Below are 21581 nucleotides of genomic sequence, written 5' to 3'. Positions count from 1 at the left end.
GTGGCTCACACCTGTAATCCCAGCACTTTGGGAGGCCAAGGAGGAAGGATCACCTGAGGTCGGGAGTTCGAGGCCAGCCTGACCAATATGGAGAAACCCCGTCTCTACTAAAAATATAAAATTAGCCAGACGTAGTGGAGCATGCCTGAAATCCCAGCTACTCGGGAGGCTGAGGCAGGAGAATCGCTTGAATCCATGAGGCAGAGGTTGTGGTGAGACGAAATCACGCCACTGCACTCCAGCGTGGGCAAGAGCAAAACTCCGTCTCAAAAAAAAAAAAAAAAGAGAAAAGAAAAAGAAAGAAAAGAAAGAGGCCGGGCACGGTGGCTCATGCCTGTAATCCCAGCACTTTGGGAGGCCGAGGAGGGCGGATCATGAGGTCAGGAGATCGAGACCATCCTGGCTAACACAGTGAAACCCCGTCTCTACCAAAAATATAAAAAATTAGCTGGGCGTGGTGGCGGGTGCCTGTAGTCCCAGCTACTCGGGAATGGCGTGAACCCGCAAGGCGGAGGTTGCAGTGAGCTGAGATCACGCCACTGCACTCCAGCCTGGTTGACAGAGTGAGACCCTGTCTCAAAAAAAAAATACACTACCTAGAATGACAATCACCAGCATTTGATGTATAATGATGTTATATGTGCATGTATTTTATAAAATTGGAATCGTACCATGTAAAGTTTTATATCTTACTTTCATTCCTTAGTATTATATTGTGAGCATTTTCAGGTCAATAGTTATTTTATAACATGATTTATAATGACTGCCTAGTAATTCATCATATGATATAACAGTTTATTTCAGCCATCACCCATCAGACATGTATGCTGTTGCCATTTTTCTCCATTACACATAATACTGTGATTAAAAGCAGTCGTGGTAGAATTGCTAGGAAAGAAGGCATGAACTTTTTTTTTTTCCTTTTGAGACGGAGTCTCGCTCTGTCTCCAGGCTGGAGTGCTGTGGCTAGACCTCGGCTCACTGCAACCTCCACCTCCCGGGTGGCATGAACTTTTACAAGGCTCTGAGTACGTGCTTGTAGCCCTCAGGAAAACTGGGCCCAATTCATTCTCCCTCCATCAGCATGTTAGTTTCATGTGTCAAAGCTTTCTCTTCTTTCAACATGTGTGAAAAAGGTATGCTTTTATATTTTTCACAATGAATATATATCTCATAATAAGAAAAAAATTCACATTACTCTTTGTTGTTTTGTTTTGTCTTGTTTTTTATCTTTTTTTTTTTTTTTTTTTTTTTTTGAGACAGGGTATTGCTCTTTCAGCCAGGCTGGAGTACAGTGATGAGATCTCGGCTCACTGCAACCTCCACATCCCAGAATCAAGCATTTCTCCCACCTCAGCCTCCCAAGTAGCTGGGACAACAAGTGCGCCATCATACTCCTCTAATTTTTTTATTTTTTGTAGAGATGGGGTTTCACCATGTTGCCCAGGCTGGTCTCGAACTCCTGGGCTCAAGCAGTCCACCTGCCTCGGCCTCCCAAAGTGCTGGGATTACAAGCATGAGCCACTGCGCCTGGCCAACATTACCTTTTCAAAGAAGAAAAAAATAATAAACATTATTTCCCCCATGAAGTAGATGGGGAAACTGAAGCCCAGGGATGAATAACCTAAAGACTTGCTTTACGAAGGCTGACAGCTGGACCTGAGGAGATGGAAAAAAATGTTTCCGAGTAGAAACAAGATACTTCTTGTTTTTTTGTTTTTTTGTTTTTTTTTTGAGACAGAGTCTCGCTCTGTCACCCAGGCTGGAGTGCAGTGGCGCGATCTCAGCTCACTGCAAGCTCCGCCTCCCGGGTTCATGCCATTACCCTGCCTCAGCCTCCTGAGTAGCTGGGACTACAGGCGCCCGCCACCACGCCCAGCTAATTTTTTGTATTTTTGTAGAGATGGGGTTTCACCGTGTTAGCCAGGATGGTCTCGATCTCCTGACCTCGTGATCCGCCCACCTCGGCCTCCCAAAGTGCTGGGATTACAGGTGTGAGCCACTGCACCCGGCCAGAACCAAGATACTTCTGAAGAGAAAGTTGTAAGGACCTTGACAATTTCATTAGCCAAAAATGAAATCTGGCTCTGAAGAGAATGAACGATGATTCTGAGGAGACAATGCAGGAGAGTCATCACAAATCTGGTGACAAAATTGGTTCTGAGGCTGCTGTAATGGGACTGGAAGCAGTCACCACTGGAGAGTCTCTGTTTTATGGGGACTTGAGGGCAATAGAAATTGTGTTAGTGTCATTAACAGAGGATTGAGAACACTGCCATAGCTGACCAGCGAAGGTTTACAAAGGACCCAGTCAGGTGGATCTGAGACTATTAAATGGGTGGTTCTGAGATGATAGTTTGAGATGGACAGTTGGTGTTGAGGTGACTGAAAATTGGTTCTAATAAGGCAGCTGGAGGGGATGCACTGTTTGTGAGAAGCCAGTTTCAGGGAATTCAAAGTTGGTTCTAATGAGATTCAAAGGTGGTTGGCAAGGCTGGGGTGGTTGAGTTTCTCCTCCCAGAGCCCCTCCAAATCCTTAGAACCAACTCTCCCACTGTAGGTGCTCTGTTAATTTGTTCAACAAATGAGGTTCTAGGAAGTGAAGTTAGTTCTGAGGAGAAATGAGCTTCCTGGGAGGCTGAGTTGGTTTTCTCTGAGTACGGCACCCACTGCTGGTTCTGTGGAAATGGTGACTTTTAGATTTATCTGGCAGTTGAGGAGCCACTCTGGCCCAGGTGGGCAGCCTGTTCTTTTGTTTTTGTTTCGTTTGTTTTTTGAGAGGGAGTCTCACTCTGTCTCCCAAGCTGGACTGCAGTGGCGCGATCTCGGCCCACTGCAACCTCCACCTCCCGGGTTTGAGTGATTCTCCCACCTCAGCCTCCCAAGTAGCTGGGCTTACAGGCGCCCGTCACCATGCCTGGCTAATTTTTGTATTTCTGGTAGAGACGGGGTTTCACCATGTTGGCCAGGCTGGTCTTGAACTCTTGACCTCAGGTGATCTGCCCACCTCCACCTCCCAAAGTGCTGGGATTACAGACGTGAGCCACTGCGCCCAGCAAGCAAGGATAATGTTTTAAATATTCCAGCTGGGCGTGGTGGTTCACACCTGTAATCCCAGCACTTTGGGAGGCCGTGGCAGGCAGATCAGTTGAGGTCAGGAGTTTGAGACCAGCCTGGGCAACATGGCAAAACCCCGTCTCTACTAAAAATACAAAAATTAGCCCAGTGTGGTGGCACATGCCAATTGTCCCAACTACTTGGGAGGCTGAGGTAGGAGAATCGCTTGAACCTGGGAGATGGAAGTTGCAGTAAGCCAAGATCGCACCACTGCACTCCAGCCTGGGTGACACAGCAAAACTCTGTCTCAAAAAAAAAAAAAAAAAAAAAAAAATTATTCCTAAGTTATAATTTACATATCATAAATTTCACCCATCTTTGTATATAATTCAATAACTTTCAGTAATGTAAACAATTGTTCAAACAACAATCCAGTTTTAGAATATCTCCATGATCCCCAAAATAGCAAACTCATTGGCCGTCAATAACTCTCTTATACCCAGCCCCAGACAACTACTAATCTGCTCTCTGTCTCTATAAGACTTTTGCCTTTTCTGGACACTTCATATAAACGCAGTCATACACCTAACTTCTTTATCAAAATGTTTTGAAGTTTACGCATGTTGCGGCGCGCATCTGTATTTTGTTCCTTTTTATTGCTGAGGCCTATTTCATTGTTTGGATACACCACATTTTGCTTATCTATGCACTGGTTGAATAGACATTTGGATTGTTTCCACTCCGGCTATTATGAATAATGCTGCTATGAACATTTGCATGCAAGTCTTTGCATGAACATATTTTTATTTCTGTTAGGTAGATACCCAGGAGTGGAATTGCTGGGTCATATGGTAAGTGTATGTTTAACTTTATAAGAAGTAACTAAACCATTTTCCAAAGTGGCTGCATCTTTTTACGTCCCCACCAGCAATATGTGAGGGTTCCGGTTTATTCACATCCTCACTGATACTTGTTATTGTCTGTCTGGAAAGAATAACTGTGAAGGATAGCTACCACACATGCCAGGTCATCAGCAAGTGTCAGTTTATCAGAGTTGCGAGCACAGACCCAGACCTGCCTTCCAGCCTCCGCTGTCCTTCTCTCCTCTGGTGGCTCCATAGCCCCACACTCCTGATGTCCAAAGAGGAAAGAGAGAAGTTTTAGTTACAGTACTAACCCCAGTCCAAGAGGTGAAAATGTGGTAGATTAGAGTCTGTGACAACCAGTGGGTGAATGCGGCCCGTGTTCCAGAAAACCCATCAGGAACTGCCCACAGGAGATGGTGATAAAGGCAAAGTGTACAGATAACCTCTCGGGACTAGTCCCCCAAGGGCAGCGTCCCACATCACCTGACCCTTAGCCTCTTCCTGTTTTTGAGATAGGAGTATCTGATCAATCCCAGGCTCACCGTCTCCCAGGCACCTCTCCTCTTTAGAAAACTATCACCATGGACTTTTGTCCATTTGCCGAGCTGACTAAATAATGACAATCTACCTTGCTTAGCCCAGACACCTCATTACCAGGAAGACAGAAACAAACGGGGCCGAACATGGTGGTTCATGCATGTAATCCCAGCACTTTGGGAGGCCGGGGCAGGCAGATCACTTGAGGTCAGGAGTTCGAGACTTCTACTAAAAGTACAAAAATTAGCCGGGCGTGGTGGCACGCGGCTGTAGTCCCAGCTACTCAGGAGGCTGAGGCAAGAGAACTGCTTAAACCCAGGAGGTGGCAGTTGCAGAGAGCCAAGATGGCGCCATTGCACTCCAGCCTGGGCAACAGAGTGAGACTCTGTCTCAAAAAAAAAAAGATAGAAACAAATAGGAGAGAGCTTGGAGCAGAGCAATAAAAATGACAAAGGGGCCAGGGCGGTGGCTCACGCCTATAATCCCAGCACTTTGGGAGGCCGAGGTGGGTGGATCACGAGGTCAGGAGTTCAAGAACAGCCTGGCCAACATGGGGAACCCCGTCTCTACTAAAAATACAAAAATTAGCTGGGTGTGGTGGCACATGCCTGGTATCCCAGCTACTCGGGAGGCTGAGGCACGAGAATCGCTTGAACCCGGGAGGCGGAGGTTGCAGTGACCCAAGATCCCGCCACTGCACTCCAGCCTGGTGACAGAGCAAGACTCTGTCTCAAAAAAAAAAAAAAAAAAAAAAGACAAAGGGGCTCTCTCTGTTTAATTGAGCAATGATTAAAGGAAGCATATCTTTTAGGAGACTTTGACTGTGAGTGTGGGAGAAGATGGGTGCTTGTTGTTTTAAGCACCAGGGATGTGAAAAAATGTGGATATGGTGGGAAGAAGGAGCCAGAACAGTTGGGGGGAAACTTTGGAGTAAATGTGGACACATCCACACAAGGACTTGTGCTCCAATAATCACAGCAGCTTTATCCATAATAGCGCCAAAGGAACCAGCCCAGATGTCCCTCCACAGGGGAAAGGATGAACAACTGGGGCACAGCCATATAGCAGAATGCTACTTGGCAATGAAAAGGAGTGAACTATTTGCAGTGTACACACAGCAACATCAGTGAATCCTGAACAGTGATGCTAAGTGAAGTAAGCCAGATCAAATCAAGGACATATGGAATGATTCCATATATAAGACACTCTATCCTCTTTTTCCGGCTGGAACATGAAGGGTGTAGAAGAGAAGAAGAAGGTTCCTGCTGTGCCAGAAACCCTTAAGAAAAAGCGAAGGAGTCCGGGCGTGGTGGCTCACGCCTGTACTCCCAACACTTTGGGAGGCTAAGGCGGGCGGATCACCTGACGTTGGGAGTTTGAGAGCAGCCTGATCAATATGGAGAAACCCTTCTCTACTAAAATTACAAAATTAGCTGGGCGTGGTGGCACATGCCTGTAATCCCAGCTACTCGGGAGGCTGAGGCAGGAGAATCGCTTGAACCCGGGAGGCGGAGGTTGCAGTGAGCCAAGACTGTGCCACTGCACTCCAGCCTGGGCAACAAGAGCGAAACTCCTTCTCAAAAAAAAAAAAGAAAAGAAAAAGAAAAAGAATTTCGAAGAGCTGGAAATCAAGCACCTGAGAAAGAAGTTTGCCCAAAAGATGCTTCAAAAGGCAAGGAGGAGGCCGGGCATGTTTTTTTTTTTTTTTCAGTTTGAGAGTAGGTACTGTTTTATTTAGTTAGTTAGTTAGTTAGTTATTTAGTTATTTGTCTTTTTTTTGAGATGGAGTCTCGCTCTGTCGCTCAGGCTGGAGTGCAGTGGTGCAATCTCAGCTCACTGCAAGCTCCGCCTCCTGGGTTCACACCATTCTCCTGCCTCAGCCTCCCCAGTAGCTGGGACTACAGGCGCCCGCCACCATGCTCAGCTAATTTTTTTGTATTTTTAGTACAGACGGGGTTTCACCGTGTTAGGCAGGATGGTCTCGAACTCCTGACTTTGTGATCTACCCGCCTCTGCCTCCCAAAGTGCTGGGATTACAGGCATGAGCCACCACGCCCGGCCAAGAGTAGGTACTGTTTATTAACTGACCACCTTAGAAAAATAATCATGGTAGACACCTTAGTTCATTCTTCTAATAAGCCTGTTGATCTGGTCCTCCCTGTTGCTAGCATCTCCACCTTCTACAAAATGGGTGGTCTTTTTCTTCATTCCGCCTCGTGGAGAAGATAATTTGAAGGGCCACAGGTAGTTATTTGCTTCTTTGAAGCATTTTCCAACAGTATAGATCTCATGAATCAGATCCTCCAGGCAGATGATGCCATATTTACCAAGAGATCAAGCAATCAAAGTGTTATGTATCAAAGCAATTCGCTTCTTATTGATTTTGCCATAACCATGCTTGTAAATTAGTTCATTTACTGACTTCAGATTTGGGTATCCCCATGCAATATATGGGTCTACAATCCTCAGCGTGTTAACTGAAGCCTGTTGAGCTTCACAAAGTTTCCACTGAAGTTTGACAAAGGCAAAGAAGCTGCACCAACCTTTCAGACCTTTGGGCTCACACCACTGATGCCTCTGATCCTGATGACAAACGCCAATTTGGGTTCTGCAGGTACATAGAAGTTGCCAGCTTTTCTTGCCATCCTCGCCATTCGAATTTCAGTTCTGTACATCTGCCTATATTCCTTGTGATAGTGCTTTTCTTTTTCACAGATAAGCTTCCTCCTTGCCTTTCTTTCTTTTCTTTCTTTTTTTGAGATGGAGTTTCACTCTTGTTGCCCAAACTGGAGTGCAGTGGTGCAATCTCGGCTCACTGCAACCTCTGCCTCCGGGGTTCAAGCGATTCTCCTGCTTCAGCCTCCTGAGTAGCTGGGACTACAGGTGCCTGCCACGATGCCTGGCTAATTTTTGTATTTTTAGTAGAGACCAGATTTCACCATGTTGGCCAGGCTGGTCTTGAACTCCTGACCTCAGATGATCCACCTGCCTCGGCCTCCCAAAGTGCTGGGATTACAGTCATGAGCTACCGCACCTGGCCTAAAAAATACAAAAATAGTTTAAAAAAACTTTTTTTGAAACCAGGTCTTGCTCTGCTGCCCAAGCTGGAGTGAAGAGGCACAATCTCAGCTCACTGCAGCCTTGATGTCCCAGGCTCAAGCAATCCTCCTACCTCAGCGTCCCGAGTATCTGGAACTACAGGCATGGGCCACCATGCCTGGTTTATTTTATTTTTTTGTAGAGACGGGGTCTCCCTATGTTGCCCAGGCTGGTCTTGAACTCCTGGGCTCAAGCAATCTCTAGCCTCAGCCTCCCAAAGTGCAGTAATTACAGGTGTGAGCCACCATACACAGCCCTCAATAGAGTTGTAATAATAAATTTTAAAACCCTAAGTGCTAAGGAGAATGGGCTTGATGGAGAGAACTCCCTGGAAAGGGAAATGAGATTTTACTTGCATCTGAGTTGCTGGGCCACCGATCTGACCTAAGAGGTCATCTGAAGTAAGCTTAGCCACAGAGGCTCTCCTAGGTCCTAGTAATGGAGATAAGGAGACTGAGAGAAAAATTACTGAAGTAGAGGGTTAGATTTGCTATTTGGGTGCAAAAATCTTATTAGCACCCAAAGGTTTCTGGGTAAAATGTTGAAATGTTATTTGCTTGACATCTGATTCTTTTAAACTTGGCCTCATTTCCCTTAGGACTCTGGGATATCCCTCTGCCCAATGGCTTCCCCTCTCCAACTGCATTAAGTGTGTCCTGAAACAGTGAAAACAGTATTAATGCAGGGAGGGGGACTGGCAGGGAATACCTTTGACCCTATAGTACTCTTACCTGCCTCCAGTTCCATACCTGGGGGATAGGGGCGGTTCTGAATAGGGGGAAGGTGGAAGGAAACACACTGAAAACTCCAGCGTGCTGCAAATCCCGGGCCAAGCTCCGCCTTCCTGAGTGCTTGGAATCTTTCAAAACAGGTGAGAACGAGGCTGAACGTTCCTGAAATTCAAGCAAAAGAGTACCTTTCAGGTAGGAGGAGGAAGGGTTAAGGGTCTTTAGGACCTGGTTCTTTCACTTCAGAATCAAAACCTGTCCTTGTCCTTAGCCCAGTCCCCCACCCCCAACTCCCTTCTACCCTACTCCTCTCTGTCCTTCCTCACATTCCTGAAGCCCTAGACAATTTCCCCAGGTAGCAATCACTTGTTCAACACTCTCCGGGACCCTTCTCCAACCTTAACCTTCATAATGATGAGAGCTCTTATCAGCACTGTCTCGTGCCCTTGGTTTTCTATTTCCCTAGCAGGAGTAGGAATTTAAATAAACACTTATTATTTTTATATTTTTATTTTTATATCAGCCAACACATTCCTTATACTATAGGACTGTAAAAGGGAGCAGCTTTTTGCCCCATTCCCTATTTCAGCCATGAAAAGAGACTTAAGTTTGGACTGTCAGAACCTAAAGAAACCCTGGTGATGGACTAATAAAAATTAGCTAGCAGCCAAATGTGTTGGCTCACGCCTGTAATCCCAGCACCTGGAGAGGCCAAGATGGGAGGGACTACTCCAGCTCAGGAGTTCGAGACCACCCTGGGCAACAAAGTATGACCCTCCCATCTCTTAAAAAAAAAAAAAAAATTAAAGGTTGGGCGTGGTGGCTCACGCCTGTAATCCCAGCACTTTGGGAGGCCAAGGCGGGCAGATCACCTGAGGTCAGGAGTTCAAGACCAGACTGGCAAACATGGTGAAACCGTGTCTACTAAAAATACAAAAATTAGCCAGGCGTGGTGGTGGGTGCCTGTAATCCCAGCTACTTGGGAGGCTGAGGCAGGAGAATCACTTGAACCCAGGAGATGGAGGTTGCAGTGAGCCGAGATTGTGCCATTGCACTCCAGCCTGGGCAACAGAGCCAGACTCTGTCGCAAAAAATAAATTAAAAAAAAAATTTAAAAATTAGCCACCTGTAGTGCATCTGTATTCTCAGCTACTTGGGAGGCTGGAGGAGACTTTGAGCCCAGGAGTTCAAGGTTGCAATGGGCTATAATCGCACCACTGCACTCCAGCCTGAGTGACAATGAAACCCTGTCTCAAAAATAAAATAAAATAAATATTAGCTAGCAACAAGCCATCTGCATCAGAATGACCTTGTTATCAAGGCCAGTTCCAGGACCCTATCCCAAATGTAAGGTATCAGTCACCTGCTCCGTTCATGGGGCCTGGGAATCTCATTCTGATGCACTTGTAACTTACAAGACCCTCTGCTTTAAAGAAATAGAGTCTCAATGCTCCTTCTTTCATATTTTATTCTTGCCATGTTTTATTTCTTGGGAGTCTGGAGTGAGAAACTCTTAAGAATGTGTAACAGGTATGGACTTGTGTTCCTGGGCCTAGAGTGAGATGGGGAGGGGTAGGTGGGGCTGGGAAGAGGTGCGCCAATACAAATATTGTCCCATCAGGACCTGGCAATTTTGCCAGGAGGCTCACAGGGATGTGCCCCTTACTAGAGAAGGTGTCCTGTTCCCCCTCCTCAAGGCTGAGGAGTCTGGTGCCATGGGAAAGGGCAGAGGTCAACAGTGTTGGTCAGGGGAGGCTAGACTGCACAAGAAAGAATTGGGCCAATGTCAGGGGTTTATTGGAATCCCTCTGGCTCCAGAAAGTGTGGGTTGAGAACCACCTGGGAGACCCTTAGAGGAAGGAGAAGAGGTAGAAGCAGATTAGACTTTCACTTCACTCAGGGCCTGATAACCATACCAGGTCAAGGGGATACCTCATTGCTCCTCTGATTTTAGGGGTCAGAAGTTGGGAGAGGAGCCAAGGGTTGGGAATTCCAGTACATCAAATCTATTGTACCCATCCACCCAGTGAATCGTGGAGTCTGACCAATTCACAAAAGACTTAGATATTGGGGTTGGAGGTAGTGCTTCCACTCAGTAATCCATCTCATCCACACTGCTGAGTAGACTTAGCCAGTGTCCTCCCTGCCTCACCCACAAACCAAGTCAATCAATCAGGTTGACTCCTGCTTATGCTTCCTAACTCAATTTTTCCACCTTTCCTAAACCCCCAGGTGGGTTGGGTGCCCTTCACTGTGCTCCCAAAGAGCTCCATTCTTGCCCATATTGCATAACACAATACCATGTTGTGATTTGTGTCTTATGTCCGTCTCCCCAACCAACAATCCACATTCCTCCCATGGTGTCTGCTGTGGCCAGGTCAAGGCCTCTCACAGAGTAGGCAGATGCTCACGTGCCCACAGGGATTGCCCCAGCAGTGGGAGTGGTCCCTCAGGGGACTGGGCCCAAAAGAACCTCAGGCCTCCTACACAATGGGAACAGATTTGGCCTGGATGGGAACTTTAGACACCAGGCCAGCCTTCTGCCCACTCTATCCTTTGTCCCACGAAGCTGCCAAGGATGGCAGTTCCAGCTGGCAAGTAATAAGAATTTCTTCCTGGAAGGATTCTTGGCTTGAGAACTGCCCTTTACCTCGTCTAGGCTTCTTTGGTGCCCTCAAGTTGCTGGAGACATGGGGAATGGGAGGGAGAGGCTGAGTTGGCCCCAGCATTGTTACTGTTTCCCTAAAGCCCTTGTGCCCACTTCTTACCTCCCCTAACTGCACATGGCAGGGATTCCCAAGATCATGGATTTTCCAACCCTGAGTAGAGGTGGGGGACGGGACTGGCCCAACATTTGATGCCAGGAGAGTAACACTGCCTTTGGCCACACATGTCCCAGCCCTAACTCTTGCCTTTCTTGGCTTTAGCTAACCAAGGTAAAGCTTCGGCCCAACAGACTGAAGATGAACAGGCCCATTATCAAGAAGAACTCCAGCCTGGGCAACATGGCAAAACCCTGTCTCTATAAACATTAACGGAGTGTGGTGGCACGTGCCTACAGTCCCAGCTACTCAGGAGGCTGAGGTGGGAGGATCACTTGAGCCTGGGACATCAAAGCTGCAGTGAGCTGTGATTACACTACTGCACTCCAGCCTGGGTGGATAGAGCGAGACCCTATTTGAAGACCCATACTCAGTCCTCATAAATAACGAACTCCAGTTTCACACAGTGGGCCTGACTCTGGCTGGAGGATCCTTGTATCTCTAAAGGCCAAGTCTTCAGAAAACCTCACAGCCCTCAATAGGGCAGAGTCCTTCCCCTAACCCAGGAAACACATACCCAATCGCAGCTACTTTATTTTCGTTTTAATTTTTTGGAAGGATATACACCACATATCCCATGGGCAATAAAGCGCATTCAATGTGTTTATAAGCCAAACAGTCACTTTGTTTAAGCAAACACAAGTACAAAGTAAAATAGAACCACAAAATAATGAACTGCATGTTCATAACATACAAAAATCGCCGCCTACTCAGTAGGTAACTACAACATTCCAACTCCTGAATATATTTATAAATTTACATTTTCAGTTAAAAAAATAGACTTTTGAGAGTTCAGATTTTGTTTTAGATTTTGTTTTCTTACATTCTGGAGAACCGAAGCTCAGCTCAGCCCTCTTCCTTATTTTGCTCCCAAAGCCTCCCCCAAATCATCACTCCCTGCCCCCCTTAAGGCTAGAGGTGAGCATGTCCCTCACAATTGCACATGTCAAGCCATCAGCAAGGCGCATCACACAAAAGGCACCAAGACGTGAAACTTTTTAAACCAAAAGGACGAAGAAAAAACACTTTCAAAAAAAAAAAAAGAAAAACCAAACCATATTTTGCCACATGTGAGAGTACAGTCAAGCAGTATTTACAAAAAGGTTAACGGAACAACACTCTGACACATGCTCTGAGAATACTGGGACTGCTGTTTCAAAAAAAAAGGTTCAAACTTATTGTCACAGCATCATCACAAAATAGAGGATCACCATTGGTTTGCTTGGCTTTTCTTTTTTTTTTTTTCCCCCAAGTGAGGACCTAACTCCAAATAATACAATAGAATATGCAAATTATCTTCACATCAAGAGTACCCCAAGAAAAACGAAATCCATGGCACAGACACTGTACAAGGGTGCAGGGCAGGGCTCTGAGGGGCCCAAACCCCATTTTGCCAACTCGATTTTCTAGCATTGAAGGGAGCAAGGGGTCAGGCATATGATGGAGATGATACTGAAATGATTTATCCAAAATCCATGCAAATCAAGTTCTTTGTATAGAGGTGAAGAACTTGGACATGGCTGTTTCAGGCAGCTGAAGTCAAAGGGAATAGTAATTGGGGAAGGGGAAGTGGGCAGAAAGGATTGTTGGCCAATAGACCTTCCACTCCAGTAGAGAGGGAGGACTTGGCTCTGAGAAACTCCATCTGACCTAAGAGGAACCCTTCTCTCCTATGGCCATCTCCTCCTCCTGTCCTTTAAGTCTCTTGTGTTTCTTTTTCTCCCTTTTCCCTTTCTTTCCCCTTTCCCTTTAGCAAATTTCAATTGTCCTGGGAGAAAAGGTTGCTGTCATGTCCGAAAGCCCTGTGGAGGCGCTGAAGGAGTTGGTGACAGCTGAGGAAGGGAAGCTGCTGACCTGGGCCGGGAAAGCAGGGGGAACAGAGGAGTACGTGGTGGCCACCGACGGGGAGGGGAAGCCACTGTGCACAGGGGATGGGTAGGTCGAGGAGCCGGGAGAGGAGAAGGAGGTGGGCACAGGGGATGGGTATGAGGTGGTGGCCGGGGATGGATAAGAGGTAGTAACCGGGGACGGGTAAGAGGTAGCAACCGGGGATGGGTAGGAAGAGAGAGAGGAGGTGGCCGAAGAGGCCACAACACTTTTGTCTGCTTTCTTGTCCTTCTGCCGCAAGTGGATCTTGGTATGCCTCTTGCGTTCATCGCTCCTGGCAAACTTTCTCCCACAGATGTCGCAGGCGAAGGGCTTTTCGCCTGTGTGGGTGCGGATGTGGGTGGTGAGGTGGTCGCTGCGGCTGAAGTTGCGCATGCAGATGCGGCACTGGAAGGGCTTCTGGCCTGTGTGGATGCGGATGTGGCGGGTGAGCTCGTCGGAGCGGGAGAAGCGGCGATCACAGGACTCCACTGGGCAAGCGTAAGGGCGTTCGTGGGGGGGCGTCTTGCTGGGCCGGTTGGGGTACTTGCGCATGCGGCTGGGTTTGATGAGCTGGGACTGGTAGCTGGTATTGAGGGCCTTCAGGTCCTGGGAGCCCGACTGAGTGGCAAAGGCCTTGATAGTAGACAGAGGGGTTAGCGAAGGCTGCTGGGTGCGGCTCTCCAGGCCCTGGAAGGGCTTCTGGTCTGGGGTGCCCAGGCCCAGATCCCCCTGCTGCTGTGGAAACAGGTAGTCGGGGATCATGGGAACCTGAAAGCCACCCTTGGCGGCAGGGTAGGCAGGAGGCGGGTACTGGAGCGCTGTCCCTGCCGAGCCCGGGAAGGCCTGGCTTTGTGGCTCAGGGAAAATGTCAGTGTTCGGCGTGGGGAAGGTGGGTGCCGCTGAGTAAATGGGACTGCTGTCGTTGGATGGCACTGCGCAGCTCAGGGGTGGGCTCTGGGAGGCGGAGGAGGAGGAGGCCGCTGGAGATGGTGCTGAGGACGAGGAGGCCGGTGGGTTGGTCATGCTCACTAGGCCACTGACCAAGCTGAAGAGGGGCTCGGGCCACAAGGTGTTGCCACTGTTGGGTGCAGGCTCCAGGGAAAAGCGGCCAGTATAGGTGATGGGGGGCAGTCGAGTGGTTTGGCTGGGGTAACTGGTCTCCACCAGCACCTTCTCGTTGTTCAGAGAGATGTCAGGAAAAGACTCTGGCAGGAGAGAGAGAAGCGGGAGGCCTGGTTACTGGAAAGCAATCACTGGAGGACGAGGATGACCCGAGCTGCCAGGCAAGAGACCAGGCCGGCTACCATTGACTCCCGAGGTAGTTAATAATTGATAGCAGCACATTGCAATGTTCCTGGACCCGCACCAGTGGCAGAGCCCATTTCAACAACAGCTGACGCAAATACGGAGAATCCCCCTCCACTGCAGCTCGCAGCGCTCCGCAGCGGCGGCTGTGCGGGCGAGGGATTCCCGCCAGCACCCCCACGGCCGCGGCTAGTGCGCGCCCCCAAACCCGGGCTGCCGGGACATCCACGGCCAAGGATCACGGTCCTTCCTTGGGGACAGGCGGCAAGCAAGGCAAGGCAAGTCTTACTGGAGGTGGGGGGCGCAGCCCCGCTCATCAAAACAAGCCCTCCCCCTCCACCCACCCACGCAGCTCCAGAGCTCTCCATCCAAAACAAAAGCTCGGTCCTCTGCGCTCCGCTAGGGATGAGGGCAGGGGGTGGGCTGTGTGGGGTTCCTTGGCATCCCTCTAACACATGACTCTGGGGATGCGAGGAATGAAAGGGAAACCCGGCTCTCATTCTAAGATCCAGGAGCACTCCTGCGGTGAAGGACAGGACGCCAGGATGGTGGCGAAAGGGTTCCCCCTCGGCGTAGGCCACTGCTTACCTGCGGTCAGGTGCTCGTAGGGCTGCTCGCCCGTGTCCGCCTGAGGGTTGAAGGTGCTGCTGCTGCTGCTGCTGCTGTTGCTGCCGCCCCCGCCGCCTCCACCGCCCCCGCTGCTGCTGCTGCTGCTGTTGCTGCCGCTGCCCTCTGGGGCCCCGGCGGCGCCGAGGAACTGGGGAGCCCCGTTGCTCAGCAGCATCATCTCCTCCAGCTTAGGGTAGTTGTCCATGGTGGGCGAGTGAGGAAAGGATCCGAACGGGTCAGAGATCTGCAGCGGGGACATCAGCTGCATCTCGGCCTTGGCCGCGGCCATCCTGGACGAGCAGGCTGGAGAGCTGGTGTCGGGGCGGGGGGGCGCAGCCCGGGGCTGGAGCTGCAGGGGACACAGTTGCGGGGGCCTGGCCGGGTTACATGCGGGGCGCGGGGAACACTGAGAAGCGCGCAGGCGGCGACCCCGACTCGCCCTGGGCGCGGGCGGGCGTGGACGCGCCGCGGCTGCGGAGGCTGGGGCAGGGGCCGGTCCTGCGGCGGCGGAAGCTGGCTGCGGCGGCGGATGGCGGCGGCGGCTCCCCAAGTTCTGCGCGCTGGGATCTCTCGCGACTCCCCGGATCCGCCTCTATTTGAAGGGTCTGGAACCGCACGGGCCCGCCTCCGTCGTGACGTACATGGCCATATATGGGAAGCAGGAAGCCCTAATATGGCAGGACCGGCCGGGAGGACCCGGAGTGACGTGAAGCCCCCCATCCGACAGCGCCCGGCACCTCCATCCTGCACCCTAGGGCCCGCGCCCGCGCCCGCATCCCAGGCGCCCAGGCTTCGGGGAAGCCTAGAACTCTAGCCGCCGCCGGGGCCTCCGGGACCCGCGCAGCTCCGGAGTTCCCGCGTTGCCCCCGCCCCTCCCTCCGCCTTCTTCCCTCCTCCCAGAGCCGGAAGCGGCCGGGCCATATCGGGCCACTCCAAATAAGGCGCTGCCCAAATAAGGGTTGTTCCGGCGGGGGATCCTTCCTGCTCCTTATATGGCATTTCCGGGTCGCAGCTGGTTGCTCCCTCGCTCCCTCCCTCCTCCCTGGTTCCAAGCCGGGAGCCCGAGCGCTCGCGGGATCCGGGGACGCCCAGGCGGGGAGGGCTCGTGGCGTGTGGCGCTGGGCGCGCGGCTGCTCAGGCGGCTCCTAGGCGTGAACTAGGCTGGGGAAGCCCAGACCCAGAGCGGGGGCGAGGGCGAGTCGGGCCGGGGTTCTATCGCTGTCATCCAGGGCCCGCCCGCCCACCTCAGGGACCGTGAGAGCGAGCCGGGAGTGCGGGGGAGGAGCGGCTGGGCCCGCCTGGGCAGGGGCCGCCCAGGAGAGGCGGGGCCTTGACCCCGGGCCTCGACCTATGGCACGGTGTCTTTCCGGGTGTCGCTGGGAAACTGAGGATAGGAAGTCACGGCCACTTGGTTCTTGGGACACTGTATAGCAGTGAGCTGCCTTGCCTCTGCCACCTGTCGGTGGGATGGGGCTGCTGGTGCCTGAGGTCCCCTGTGCTCCCCCGGAACCGAAAGGCTGTTCCCTAGTCCCCGCCGGCAAAGAGCCCACCTTTGGGGGACCGAAGTGGGGAAGCTGATTGCCCCAAGAGAGACCTGATTCCTGTTCTCACCAGGAGATAATGGTCCTTGTGGTGAGGGATCACTTTCCCCCCTTTATCCAGTCCAGGTGGAGGGCCGGCCCACACTGCGGGAATCCAAAAGGGGGGCTTCCCTATGGGCTATCTGGGGACCCCGGGCTGGGCGCGAAGAGAGGACCGGCTTGGCGGCTCGGTGCTGCCCCCTGGAGGTTCCCTCTCCACTCCCAGCCCCGGACTCCGGCCGCGCGGGCTCTTCCGCCGCCTCCTCGCTCCCCCTCCCGGATGCGGCGCTGGGCGCGGAGCCAGGCCGGGGGAGCCTTCGACGCAGTGAGCACGAACTGAGCAGGCGCTGCAGCCCGGGCTCCCCCTGCAGTCCCTGGGGAGCCGTCACTGCCGAGGCGCCCAGACTCCGGGATAACACTCCTCACCCCGAGCCTGGCCAAGGCGAGGGGGAGAAGGAAGCAGGGGGTGGGTGGTGGCGGGGGAGAACGATTCCCGCAGGTCTCCCTGGGGCCGAACGCGAACAGGGAAGCCCTCCCCGCCCCCACGACGCAGTCAATTGCGCACCCCAAAGGGAACAGGGATTCCGGGAAGGGAAGGCTCCTCCTGCTGTAGCTCTGAATCCAGAGGAGGTGCTGTTTTTTCTGGATTTAAAAAGAAAGCAGAAAGAGAATGTGGGGAAGGAGGGTGCTTGACGACACCGAGAGGGAAGGGAGGAGGTGAGGGCCTCTGTGAACCCCAACAGCCTCTGGAGGTCGGGGTCAGGGGGATTAGGTGGGGGAGGGTGTAACTTTCTTGGACTTAATCCCTCTGTGGCTGTCCCCCCTCCAAACATGTTTTCTTATAAAAACCAACTTAATGAACCAGGACTCCCTCGTCTCGGAGCCTGCCGTCTCAAGTCCGCTGGGGAGGTGGGGGGCTCACTCCCACTGTCTACCGAGTTGTCCATTGGGGCAGGAGTGATGCGCTTCTCAGAGGACTCCTGCCGCAAGGGCAGGAAGGCCAGGCTGTTGCAGCGCAGATGGTCTTGTGTCTGAATATCCATTTTGCCACTCCCTGGTAGGGTACCTTAGCCAATTTTTTTTTTAATGTTTTTATTCTTTCTGAGACGGGGTCTCACGCTGGCACCCAGGTTGGAGTGCAGTGGCGCGAGCTCACTGCAACCTCCGCCTCCCAGGCTCAAGTGATCCTCCAGCCTCCTCCTCTCGAGTAGCTTGGACTACAGGTGCCTGCCACCACGCCTGGCTTTTACTTTTTTTTTTTTTTTTTTTTTTTGTATTTTCGTAGAGAGGGGTTTCGCTGTGTTGCCCAGGCTGGTCTTGAACTCTTGAGCTCAAGCGATTCACCCACTTCGGCCTCCCAAAGTGCTGGGATTCCAGGTGTGAGCCACAGCACCCAGCCAGCCAAGCTTTTTGTTTACTTGTTTGTTTTTGCTTTTTTTAAGACAGAGTCTCCCTGTGTCACCCAGGCTGGAGTGCAATGGGGCAATTTTGGCTCACTGCGACCTCCGCCTCCTGGGTTCAAGCTATTTTCCTGCCTCAGCCTCCCTAGTAGCTGGGACCACAGGTGCACCCCACCACACCTGGCTAATTTTTGTATTTTTAGTAGAGACCAGGTTTCACCATGTTGGCCAGCCTGATCTTGAACTCCTGATCTCAGGTGATCCACCTGCCTTGGCCTCCCAAAGTGCTGGTATTACAGGCGTGAGCCACCGTGCCCAGCCAGCCACGCTTTTTGTGTCTCACTTTCTTCAACTGTAAAATGGGGCTAATGTTAATAATACCCACATGGGGCCTGGCACAGTGGCTCATGCCTGTAATCCCAGCACTTTGGGAGGCCGAGGCAGGCGGATCATGAGATCAGGAGATCAAGACCATCCTGGCTAACACGGTGAAACCCCGTTTCTACTAAAAATACAAAAAAATTAGCCGGGCGTGGTGGTGGCCACCTGTAGTCCCAGCTACTCCGGAGGCTGAGGCAGGAGAGTGGCGTGAACCCGGGAGGTGGAGCTTGCAGTGAGCCGAGATCACAACACTGCACTCAAGCCTGGGCGACAGAGCGAGACTCTGTCTCAAATAAATAAATAATAGTAATAATACCCACATGGGAGTATTGTTGTGAGGACTGAAATTTATGCGGGCTGCCATATGTCAAGTCCCAACGCACAGTACCTGCCTTGCAATTGGCATTCAACAAACAGTGGCTATTGTTCTTTTCAGAGGCTTTGGATCCATAGAGTCATCCACAGTTCACCCACCCATCCTCAGCCTCCAAGAAAACTCCAGTGACCCTTTTCTGGAAAGCTGTGCAGATGGGGAAAAACATACCAATCCTATCACAGGGGACATAATCCCTAAGAGTTGATCTGAATCCATCTTGCTGCAGTAGAACGTTTACTAGAGCAGCATTTTTCAACCTTGACTGTGCAGCACAATCGCCTGTGGAAGTCTGAAAAAGACAGGTTTTACCCTGGACCAGCTGCATCACAATCTTCCCGAGCTTGCGAGTGGCAGCACTGAGCCAAGGTATCGGCCTGGGATTCTTGTGCTGTCATTGGAGAGCCACCCAGACTGGGAGAGAACATCCTCTGCCCCAGCCAGGGCAAACCAGTTTCCCGATGATTCTCCTGTGCAGCTCACCTAAGGTATTGTCAGGTTCTTGCTGAAGCTCAGCATGGGAAATTCTCATAGTCTACATCTACATCTTTTGTTTTGCATGACCAATATCAATTCCCCTTTCTTTTTATTACTATTCCCCAGCCAGCAGTTTCCTTTGGGGAGCCACCCTAATCCATGTGGTTGGGGGCAGATAGCCCCCACTCTACATCTATAAGTAGGTATGTTCCCTGGGCCTGGCCATCCACCCAGGGGTGGCCTAGCCTAGGAGTGGTTCATTTCCCTAGCTGTAGTGATTGAGTCAGGATGGGCACATGACCCAAACCAGGCCAATGAGAATCACTTTTTCCAGAACTCTTGGGAAAGGGAAATTCCCTTTCCCTGATGGTACTAAGCCAATAGGATGTAAGCCTGGAGGCCGTTTCGCCCACAGGCCTGGAGAGCCTGCCTGAGAATGAAGCCAATGCAGGGGAAGTCAGAGAGAAGAGACAGACATACAGAAGAGAGAGACAAACGTACAGAAGGTCCCTGGACTCAGCCTGAGCTTTTTAGTTATGCAGGCCAATGAATTCCTTTTTTATTGAATAAAATAAAACATCCTCAGTTAGTTTCTCTTACTCACAACCTAACCAGTTGAACACCCATTATCAACAACAATAAAAACTTCCCTGAGGACTAACTGCAGTCAAGGTTTGGGAATAAGATCCATGGCATAGGCCTTTGCCTCTAAGGAGCTTACAGCTGGGTAGAAGGGAGCCTGGATTCTATGTTACAAGAGAATAAAGAATAGAAAGGAAGCAGCCCTGTTAGCCAGCAAAACTCAGTGACACTAAGGGACATAGGAGATAAGAGGAGGGAGAGATTCCAGGGGGCTGGGAGACGGTCAGGGACAATGAAGAGATTTTGGAGGAGAAGGAACGTGAGAAGGCCCAAACTTTGTGGTGGGGAAGTGAGAAGCTGTTTCAGGCCAGGCTTGGGGGTGGGTTGGCCAGGAGCACCCATGTGTGGTCTGTCTGGGGAAAATGAGGCTGGAAGGTGACGAAATGGGCTAGAGTAGAGAGATTTCCTCTTGGGAAGTAGCAGAAGGTAAAGTTAAATAAAACATTCATTCTTTTGAAAAGGTTTATTGCCCACTGTGTGTATTGGGTGCAGTGCTGAGTCTTAGAGATTCTGCAGTGAGGCTTTGCTCTCATGGAAAATACCATTTAGTGGGATAGACAGAAATAAACAGTTATGCAAATAAAAAGGATAATTTCAGATCATGGTGAGTGTGGCTGATATACTAGGAAGGTGAGGGAAAGGCATATTGGAGGAGGTGGCATTTATGCAGCGATAAAAGATAAAAAAGAGGAGAGGAAACTGACTGCATAGAGGGGTGTGGTGGGGAGAGCATTGCAGGCAGAGGGCCAGCCTTGCAAAGGCCTCAGGAGGGAAGGGAGTCTGGCTGTGATCTTTCTGGGGCCTCAGGTGAAGGTGTGGACAGCAAGAATTGTGCAGAGCCAAATGTACCAGTCCACCCCCTCTCTCCCTTGTTCTGTCCTCACAGCTCATAGAGAGGAGAAGGTGGCCCTTCCCAACCCTGCCCAGCCCCTGTGGTGTGAGCCCCTAGAAGGCAGCTTCCACCTAGGAACGGTGGGAGGAGCTGAGCTCAGAACCGTGCATGCTGCCCAGGCCTTAGCCTGTCAGGAAAAGGGCTGAAAGTCACCTCCCTAGATAGGGTTATGCCGCTGACCTGGCTTCTCAGTCACAAGGCTGGGGCATCTGAGTCACCTCACTCCCCTCTGGTCTTATCTTTTGGCCAATGGCACACTTCTGTTTGCTGTGATTGGGGGGACAGGAAAGGGAGGAGACGGTGAAAAAATTGCCCCCCGCCGAGGAGCCAAATCTCAGTTGGGGCTGGTGAGCACCCCACTTGTGACCAACAGCCCAGATGAAACAACCGGCCTGGGGCCTGCAGGAAACCATGTTGGAGGTAAGGAAGGCTCCGAGTCACTCTGCACCCTGGTCTAGGGGCCTACTGGGCCTCAAGGGTGCTTAGGGATGACCTGGGGCTCTCAGACCTTTCTGGCTAAGTGACTGATGCCAGAAGCCGGGGAAAAGGTAAGAGGCCCTCAGCTGATATCTGCACTTAGACCTTTCCTTGCAAACAGGAGAGGAGGAAGAGGCAGAGGGGAGAGAGAACTGAGCTTGCCCAAGGCCGCTGAGGCTCCAGGAGAAAGCCAGTGGAACCATCCCATCTCCAACACCCGACCCAGGGCTGAGCCGGCTGCAGCTCTCAGAGGAAAACAAGCCCCTTTTTCCATTGCTGCTTCCTCCTCCCCAGCCCTGGGCTACGTCAGCACCCAAGTGCACTGTTCAGGCCGTGGTTTGCACGTGGCCAGCCCGGGGCTCAGGAAGTGACTCTCTTGGGGTTTGTCTGGGGCACCTGTCACACTTTCCGACTGACTTTCCAACCGAAGGCTGATGGGCTTTGAATGGGTCTGGGGCAGTTCTGCT

General features: G+C 51.3%; 1 protein-coding gene and 1 pseudogene across 1 annotated transcript; both read right to left on the bottom strand.

The window, feature by feature from the left end:
• Positions 1 to 5861: 5861 nt before the first annotated feature.
• Positions 5862 to 7411, bottom strand: LOC112439845 (large ribosomal subunit protein uL30-like; annotated as a pseudogene).
• Positions 7412 to 11637: 4226 nt separating this feature from the next.
• EGR1 (early growth response 1) lies at positions 11638 to 15469 on the bottom strand. Its single transcript, XM_003829222.7, has 2 exons — positions 14872 to 15469; positions 11638 to 14183 (listed from the first exon to the last, which is right to left on the bottom strand). Exons 1-2 carry the CDS (start codon positions 15179 to 15181, stop codon positions 12859 to 12861), a joined length of 1635 nt encoding a protein of 544 aa, XP_003829270.1. The 5' UTR covers positions 15182 to 15469; the 3' UTR covers positions 11638 to 12858.
• Positions 15470 to 21581: the final 6112 nt, after the last annotated feature.

The sequence above is a fragment of the Pan paniscus genome, chromosome 4 (genome assembly GCF_029289425.2).
Source record: "Pan paniscus chromosome 4, NHGRI_mPanPan1-v2.0_pri, whole genome shotgun sequence".
Taxonomy (NCBI): domain Eukaryota; kingdom Metazoa; phylum Chordata; class Mammalia; order Primates; family Hominidae; genus Pan; species Pan paniscus.
The sequence above is the reverse complement of the archived record's forward strand: the minus strand, read 5'-3'. Positions and strand labels throughout refer to the sequence as shown.